Raw genomic sequence first — 9,456 nt, forward strand, 5'->3', positions numbered from 1 at the left:
AATGCTCAACAGCAGTAACACATCCTGATGCAAAAATGGGTTTTGTCCTCATTGTTTCCCCCTTCAAAGCAATTCCAGTGGGGGTGAATCTTTGCTATAACTAAACAGTTTCATCGCTGATAAGACCTAAAGGTAAGAGTTTGGTTGCTTTGCTTGGCAGGTGTACCGACACAGGTAACCCGTTCCTTTCCACTTGGCCTCATTTCCGCTAATTTGAGTGACTGAACTGGATCTCCTGACTGTTTTTCGATCAGTCATATGGTTTGCTGTGAGGTACAGCCTGGGCTAAGGGTTCACTCAACTTTTTGACAGGGGGAAATTTTAGTTTTTATAAGGATGCGAGTTAAAATGAGCAAATAAACTTGAAGCAAATTTGTGTTTGGTGATTTTTGGTTTTATTGCTAGCAAACATTTAGTACAAAGATGTAATCGATTTAACAAATTTCCTTACTTTTTGTGCTAAGTTTACATGCGTCTGTGCAGTGCACCCATGTAGTTTCTGGGTGCACATGCTAGCATTGCATGAGAAAATACAGTAGTACTAAATATGGACACTCCAAGCTCCAAAAGAAAAATGCAAGTGTCAAGTACAAAACCAGTAGATGATATCTTACCGGCCGTGTATGTTGTCTTTAACTCATTGGTCACCTTATTAGGTACACCTTGTTAATATCAGGTTTGACCCCCTTTTTAATTATTAGTAGCTTTCAGTACTGCTTTAATTCTTCATGGCAGTCATCAGATTTTGCTATATATTGTCATGATAACTGCTGCAGATTTGTTGGCTGCACATCCATGATGTGAATCTCCTGTTCCACCACATCTCAAAGGGGATCAACCTTATTGAGATCTGCTAACACAAATACTCAGATGGACCATGGGGTTTGAACAGTGCTTGGGGGTTGCCCAAGAACACTGAGCGGGTCCATGCTTCCATGCAGTTTATGCCAAATTGACCGTACTGTCTGAATGTCACAGTAGAAATCGAGCAGGCATTGTTTAATCTCTTGTTGAATTCTAGTAAGCTCTTTTTCTTAGCTGACAGCAGTGGCACTTCATGCGGTCTTCTGCTACTGTAACCCATCTGCTTCAAGGTTTGATGTGTTGTTCATACAGAGATGCTCTTCTGCATACCTTGGTTTGGTGTGCTCTGACTGCTGACAAAGACATTTAAGCCCAGAGAACTGCCACTCACTGGATATTTTCTCTTAGTCAATCCTCTGCAAATTCTCAAATGGTTGTTGGGAAAATCCCAGTAGATCAGTTATTTGTGAAATACTCAAACCAACACATCTGGGATCAATAGCCATGTCACATTAAAAGTCACCTAAGTCACTTTTCTTCCCCATTCTGTTTCAACTTCAGCATTCATCTTGACCATGTCTACATGCATTGATCTGCTGCCATGTGATTGGCTGATTAGATATTTGCTTTAACAAGCAGTTTAAGAGATGTACCTAATAAAGTAGCCAGTGCATGCGTGTCTTTGTGATGACAGAAAATTGGCATGCCACTATACTTGTGGGGACCAACAGTGACTTATGGGGACAAAGTGCCCGTCTCCACGAATTTGAAGGCATTTTTGAGACTCAAAATGTGGTTTTATTGTCAGGGTTACATTTAGGTTTAGGGTTAGACATTCATTTTTGATGGTTAGGGTAAGCATTATGTCAATTAGATGTCCTCACTAAGGTGTGTGTGTGTGTGCGCATGTGCGTGCGAGTGTGTGTGTGTGTGTCTGTCTGTCTGTCTGTCTGTCTGTCTGTCTGTGTAAATATATGGTCTATAATTTGCAACCAGTGGAGTCAGGTTTCTTTTAAACCTACAGACTATGATGCTCTTACAGTCTGATTTTCGGGTTACCCCAGTCTGTACCTCAACACAGGGTAGAGATGTAAAGCATACTACAGTATATAAAATGCTAAGAGGCCGAGGAGTATTGTGCAGAGTGACTTAAATGTTTTGATAACACTGAGAATTAAACTGTCATGTAACCCTCATTCAGCTGAATCAGGTTTTATTAACTGGTTATCAAACCATCCTGGGAAATCAGAAGATAATAGAAATGTCTGCACAGACAGAGGTGTTGATGAAAGTTTTATTTTATATTAAATATATTACAATACTGAATGATAAAGAGGAAAAAATATGGGGATTTTTGCATCATCAGTCTGTACAGCATACAGGCAAATTAAAAAATAAAAAAAGACAACTGCAGTGTCTGAATTAGTACATATGGGGCTCTTTAGGGTTCCTGGAGCAGAGTGCTGATGATTCTGGTGTGATGGGAACGCATGGCTGAGACTGGGTGGTACACAAATACATTCAAGTCTCTGGCCAGACAGCTGCTCTGCAGGGATCGGTCAGTCCAGCTGTGTGCGGAGGCAGATATGTTTGGAGTAACACCTGTACAATCACACAAATCACTACTGCCTGCCAAATCACTACTGCCGTCCTCGATGGAGAATCCTGTAGAGTTTTGCCCAAGGCACCAGGACAAATGTCTCGCTGCTGCACAGTATTATGATGTTAGAAACATTTGTAAGGAGCTCAGAAATGATGCTCTCCCCAGCCTGGGGAAGCCCAGAAAGATCACTGGGCCGCTGGACACCGATAGTAAGACCAGAGGAACAAAAATAAAGAAAGTTCTGGTAGAAGGCAAATCATGAGCCCAGACAGCAACATGTGTCCAAACCTTACATCAGCACGTAGCATCGTATCAGCACATGCGTAAGGAACAACAGCTTCTATTGGCCCCAAAGGACAAAGGTGATGAAACGAAATGCTCTCCATCAAACTCATCAACCCACGTAATTACAATAATGCACTTAATTAATGTTTAAATAGCTGCTGTACATAATGCTGAGGGGGAAAAGGTGAACATTACAAAGGTACTTAATAAAAAAAAGATACTAGTAGCAATATTAATCCAATATTGTGAAGCTCATATTACCTATACAGTCCTAATGCATACATGAATTACAAATGTAAAAGTGCCCACACTGGAACAAAAGCTAACAACAGTAAAATGACAAACATGAGGCCTTGACACAACAGTTTCTCCACAGTGTAGAGCACTGACTGTACAAAGAACTTGTTGGTGAGCGGGATTTGCATCCAGAAAAAAAAAGAAACCACCTTAAATAATTACACTGGCACGACAGTTAGCTTCGAACCACCTGCCATGAGCTTTACAAGCAACTGTGGTACACAGACCCATTAAAAACAACAGGAAAAGGCAATAGGGGGGAAAGACTCATCCGGTGACATGCTCATTTCCTGTTATGACCTCATAAAGAGCCTACCGGCGAAATAATCTGATATAGATCTGTCATGCTGTTGGGTCTTCGTAAGCTCGAACAGCAAGCACTGTACAGCATAGTTAATCATTTACAAGGCTAAATATCTCAGTCGTCACAGCTAAATTCAAAATGCGCATTTCAGTCAATTTCCAGATGCTGGCTGAGGCGGGTCACCAGCCAGATGTTCAATTACTCACATTCAAGTGGCTGCCACTGGAAAAATGGGAGTGCAGCCGTCTCAAACACACAAACACCTTGTCACCATCATTGGGAAATTTTCAGGAAATTCCGTGAGTGACAAGCGGCACATCTATAACTACGCCAAACACATCTCGTCCGTTCGTTTCACTCGGGAACGGGACGTAAAACTAATAAAAATGTAGCTAAATTAATATCGATCGAGAACGGTCTTAGCGACGCTCTTATTAATGTGCCACAGTCAACATCGCTGGATGTCTGTGTGTGTGTCTCACAGAGATGCATGAAAATAGTGGCTAAGGTAAAAAATAAACACACATTCTGCTGTGGATGGAGAAGGCTATAGAGGTCACAGTCACAGAGCGGGAGAAACCCAGACTGCAGGGTCTCTGAACTTATCTACAAATCAACAGGAAACAAAGAAATGCCTCTCTCTCTGTCTTTTTGTCTTTCAAAACAAAAGAAAACTCATACTCTGTGTGTATTTTACTGTACATATTTACACACAAACCAAAGGGAGGAACAGCAGAGTGGGGTCCATGTTGCGGTGATACAATATGAGTTACCTTTAGTGGAGAGAAAGCATTAAGCCTACAGACGTTATAAAATCACAGCCCCATTTGCATGCTTTCCTTTCGGGTCAGACCGCTGTCCGTCTCGTCTTTTCGGTAGGAGGGAGTTGCCGATAAACACGGTCGTCTCATGCATACAGTGTTGGCGTTTCTACAGTAATTCACGTCAAAATGATCCGACGCAGATCCGGCGATGGCCTGGCTCCCACAGCTCCTTTCAGAGAGGAGCCTGTACAATTCAGATGGGATGATGCTGAAGTGAATACGACATGAGACAAGCTAAAGAGGGGTAAGGGTGGTGTGGGGGTTTTGGGTGGGGTTGTGTCGCGTTGGTGAAGCTTTAAGCAGACAGCAGGAACAGCTCAGTCTGAGCTCCAGCTGGTCTGGAGAGGATGTGGAGCTGGTGTCTCTGCCGGGACTCCACATCGTCACGTAGAGATCCACTGAATGAGGCTGTTTGGCAATACGGCCTCGCAGATGCTTGGTCACATTAACTCAAACTCAAACTCTGCCTGTTTCCTGTCCAGTGGGTGGGTGGGGCTCTCTCTTTTTCCTCTTTAGTCGCTTAGAGTCAATTTTGTATCATTTTTGTGTTTGTTCATTCATAGAAAAGGAGAGATGTGTAGTTCTTTATAGTCTTGTGTAGAGAGGGCAAGACAGCTGTTATATTGAGGTCTCCCACAACTGGAAATAGAAGAGAAGAAAGAGAAGCCTTTTAGCATCTCCCAAAGTTTACTGCTGGTCGGTCACATCACTTCCTTTTTCCACAGAGTTCAGGCTGGACTTACAGTTCTGCTGTTTTCCTTAAACCTTATGTCATTATAACGTGCTTCAGTAGTTTCATTTGCACACACAACCACCATTAAATGCAGAAATCCCTGTATTGTGTTTCTGATTGATACTTACCCTGGCACTCTGCCTGTTGGCTTTCCTCTGGTCATCGGGGAGAGGAGGCATAGGGTATGGGTACCTCCTGCTGGATGCAATAGATCCTGTGGAGGAGGTGGGAGACTTGGCAGGCGATAGCGTCCTGAGAAAAGAAATAAAGTGATCGTGATGTGACGTGATCATAAAGCTATTGCCCCCTTTTTTTTTTAGTTAGGGTAGGACTAAGATGTCCAAAGACACAGATACATAAATCAGGTTAGATCTGTGACTTTGGGCAACATCCTCCTTCAGCTGCTCCACCTATTCAGTTTTCACCTTCCTAAATAGCGAGTTTGCTCCTAGAAGCTGCTCACCAGAAAGCAAAGAGACAAAATTATAAAATAATCACTGCAAAAAATGTTTAGCTTTTAAGAGCAAACCCTGTGCATGATATGTATTTATTTACACAGCAGTAAACAGTTCCCGGCTGCAGTGTGGGCACAGTCATAGTTCCCTTCATGCTTCACCGTCTCACAGCATTTTCGGCAAGCGCCAACACACTCTTAGCTAGAAGCTGCAGAACAATAACTTTAGCCACTGTGGACAAAGCATGCTGCTAAAGGTAACTTCTGCTCTAAGCTTAGCTGGTGTGTTGTCTTGATGGGATAGCTCAATCTGCGGGAGCATGAAAAGGCGACTGGGACAGCGGGCCAGACCGGAGCTGGGTAAAAAAAAAACAAAAGACCAAGAGTCAGAGGAAGAGGTCCAGTCCAGTGAAACAGCAGCAGAAAGCCTGCAGCGTGTGCAGCGGCTTCTATACATCACTGCACCGTGGTGACTGAATGGTCCTGGGTTGGCCAAAATGATGGAAAGACCAGAGCAATTTGACGGCAGGTTGCAGAAGTTATTTTTTTCTCCTCGCATGAAGGAACTTTGAAGTGTTTAAACCTTTAACGTGTCTCTTCTGTAAAACAGTGGCATCTGATCAGCTTCATATTCATTCTGTAGCTTACTGTTGGTCTATTTCCTTTTCTAAGTCTTTTTACAGAGGATTCAATATTCAGTTTGCAGTTAAAAGTTCTGCAACCTGCTGCTCCATGTCTCTTCATTTTTTGGGCTGTTTCTACTCTAGGTAAGAAGAGGGAGAGGGTTAGAAATGTGCGCCTGGACAGTGAAGGTCTATAGATTCCAGTGTTGGTTTGCTGTTTACTGATGTTTGGGGTTTTTTAGCGAGCTTCAGCTTGTGTTTCTAACCATCTATAGACCTTGGGCACGATCAGAGATTTTGCCACAACAGCGCAATGATGATGTCAGAGCGGCACCCGAAATATCTGGCTCTGCGGTGACATCACACTGACGCGACGGCTCGTGAGGTCACTGTGAGCGAGGCGGAGGGCCGAACAACACAAAACACTTACTGACGGAACAACATTGAACATGCAGAGGTAACAAGAGACTGAGAGGAAGGGAGGAGAGCAAAGAAGGGAATAAGGAGAAATTAGGAATAAAAATGACTGGATTATAGTTTTACACTAGCACAGACAGTAATAGCCATCTTTGTTTTTGCATCAATACAATAAAGCAGGAAAATAAAAGTCTGCAACTTAAAAATTCAGCACTTGAGTTGTAAGAAAAAAAGTAAAGTTTAAAAATGTCTCTTTATCATCCTTATTTATGCACAAGTGGCAACCTTTTCTCAGTTGCAACATGCCATTCTCTGAGATATAGCTTTGAATTGTCTCCAGAAAGGAAAAAAAGACCAGATTGGCACTAAGCCTTCCTTTCCAAACCACAAATCAAACCAAAAAGTGAGGGAGTTTTTAGACAAGCGTGTGGGGTATACAGGACGTGGTCCGAGGTAATACCTAAGGTAAGGTCCTTGAGTGTTTCTATTCACATCTTCTACCCATTTAGTTACATCATAAAACTCTGTTTTGAGGCGAGGGGTTAAATACCTGTGGGAGGGTTGAGGGGGAGGGAAGTTAAAGGGACACAACACAAGGTGAGGGGGAGAAGAGAGAAAAGAAAGGAAGAAAAAAGAAACGGACAGAAATTTCTCCAGAAATAAGCGAGTGTGAGGGGGTGAGGTAAGGGGAAGGGAGAGAGGAAGAGGAAATATTTTAGGAAAGCAGAGCAGAGCAAAGATATTCTGAACAAGATGCAATTGAGGAAAAAATGGTGAGAAGATGGCAGACAGACCTGTGTGTGGTTTCAGATGAAAACGGCACTATGAAAATCACAAACACCTGTGTCGCGTGTTACAGGCTCGGTTGCATGTTGGTCTCATCATTCCAAGCAGCTATAGCTTCTTTGCCACTCCGGCAGTCTCATGCTTATATCGAGAACATGTGCACTACACACTACTCCTTATGCCAAGACCTTCAGACGCACAAACCGACCGACATACGAGGCTGGGAGGCAGCTGATGCACACAGCTCACTGTGCATTCACAGTCAACAGGCAGGTATGCACATATCTTATTTGTTCACAGGCTGTAGGTAAAGTCTAAAAGATTTAAAGCTTCGGCCTCAAAAGCCAAACAGAAGCTTAGAGTTCACGTTGATAGAGCAGGTCAATGTGAACAATGCAAAACGAGATACAATTACATTTTTCTGTCTGATACAAACAGAAGCATCGTTTCATTTTCTTTACAGAAATTATTTAATGACAAGAATATCAAACTTTATCATTTATTTGTTGACTGTCAACAAATCTAATAAAAAGACCAAAACCAACAATAAACTGATTGAGCATACGTGTTCTACCCTCTCTGTCTCCATTTAACTGTGGCCAAAGATGAAAAGCCACAAATAAAAAAAAGTCATAATAATTAATTGTTGCCCACACAATACTGAAACTGCACACTGCTGTTACAATAAACACAAGCACTGCAGTTAAGTCTCTTCCTGCTAATGTTATGATTTCTACAAACACAGAGTAATGGTCTGAAGCATTCAGGTGTGTTTTAATACACAAATAATACAATCTTCCCAAGACCGGACGTCTCAGTAAGTTCTCCCCGAGCTCAGACAGTGTAATTCTCAAAGAAACTGCTTAAAACTCAAGAGCTACATCTCAGACTCAACAGGCATCAGTTAGCTTGTTATTTGTTAAAGTTCATGACAGCACAAATGAAAAAAGACTGAACTTGTTTGGCTAGTTTGGAAGAGTTACCAGTACAAAGCCTTGTTTTTGAAGAAAAACAAGTTGGCAACATGGCTTAGGTTTGCAGAGTTGCATCTTATCAACAACAACATTCCTTCAATTGTGTCCTTTGGACAGATAAGACCAAAGTGGAGATGTTTGGCCATAATGCACAGCACCTTATTTGGAGAAAACCAAACACCGCATATCAGCACAAACACCTCATACCAACTGGCAAGCATGGTGGTGGAGGGGTTATGATTTGGGCCAAGCCGAGCTTGATCCAGGCCAAGCTTTAGCTGTTAGATAGATGACTCGAGAAAGCTTTGGTACAGAAGAGTGCATGGTTGACCTCTTCTGTACCAAAGCTTTCTTGAGTCATCTGTCCAACAGCTAAAGCTTGGCCTGGGTCATGCAACAGGACAATGATCCCAAGCCTGCAGCGTGTGCAGTGGCAAAGCTGTGAGAGAGACAGACAGATGTGCATAGAGTCCTGCAAAAACTTTTTTTTCATATGACTGTATATGTGCATATGAACATGCAGACTCTGTGGGTCATTGGTAGTCACATCACATGGCAGTAAACAGTTGACTTGGAGAGCAAAGGAGGGAATGCAGCACAGAAATGTAATCTTGAAACTATCAACTACCTTCTGATATTGCTTTGGATTTCATTACCTTTATAAAATCGTATCTGCATTCATAAACAGTGACCGGTGCACGGTCTTGGCACAGACACCTGCTGGCCTAAACTGTCATCCTCAGAGTCTGGCTGTCTGGCCAAGACTAAAGGGTTCCCAATGTGACTGCCAGTGTTGTAAATATAACTATTCAGTAATCCACAGGTGAAAATACTGATCTAAATTTGCTCCTTTTCCCTAAAAACTGTTGGTTTTGGTCTTTTTGTGAGATTTACTAAAATAAAGAATGAAAATTATAAAGATAATGTCAGCTTGATTCTTTAATAGATCCTGATACATTAGTGTTTTTTACTACGGTGTCTCTCTATCTGCAAGTAGAGCGTTCACTGACATCACAACTTAATCAGTTTCCCAAATATTACTTACTCTGTGGAGTTCGAGCGAGCACGGAACTTCTTTCCTTTCAGTTTCTTACGATTACCGCTCAGGTTTCCTGAAGACAAACAAAACAGAAGTGCACATTTAGATTCACATGCTAAGTATTTAATGGGATGATAATGAAAAAGCAGGCCTGTATGAGAAGGGCTACAATTGGTTTGTTAGTTGTGGTTTGAATTTAGCCTAAAGATCAGAACGTGAGTTAGATTCTTTCACTGTTTCCTGTCCTGAACAAACACATTCATTTTCTTTCATCCTGAGAAACAAAAAAAAGCACCGCTTACCTTGCCACGAG

The 9,456-nt window shown here is 42.2% G+C and overlaps 1 protein-coding gene across 1 annotated transcript in view; it reads right to left on the reverse strand.

The window, feature by feature from the left end:
• Nucleotides 1-2,948: 2,948 nt before the first annotated feature.
• adam22 (ADAM metallopeptidase domain 22) overlaps nucleotides 2,949-9,456 on the reverse strand; it is a 72,074-nt gene continuing 65,566 nt past the window's right edge. Inside the window, exons 28-31 of the mRNA XM_085366536.1 lie at nucleotides 9,446-9,456; nucleotides 9,150-9,216; nucleotides 4,979-5,102; nucleotides 2,949-4,756 (exon numbers count right to left, since the gene is read on the reverse strand). The exon at nucleotides 9,446-9,456 is cut by the window's right edge and continues 90 nt beyond it. Coding sequence (XP_085222662.1) covers nucleotides 4,736-4,756; nucleotides 4,979-5,102; nucleotides 9,150-9,216; nucleotides 9,446-9,456 — 223 coding nt within the window. The 3' untranslated portion in view covers nucleotides 2,949-4,735. The remainder of the gene's footprint in view (nucleotides 4,757-4,978; nucleotides 5,103-9,149; nucleotides 9,217-9,445) is intronic.

The sequence above is a fragment of the Diplotaxodon limnothrissa genome, linkage group LG11, assembly GCF_057381915.1.
Source record: "Diplotaxodon limnothrissa isolate DT_005_m linkage group LG11, D_limnothrissa_male_GT1.1, whole genome shotgun sequence".
NCBI lineage: Eukaryota > Metazoa > Chordata > Actinopteri > Cichliformes > Cichlidae > Diplotaxodon > Diplotaxodon limnothrissa.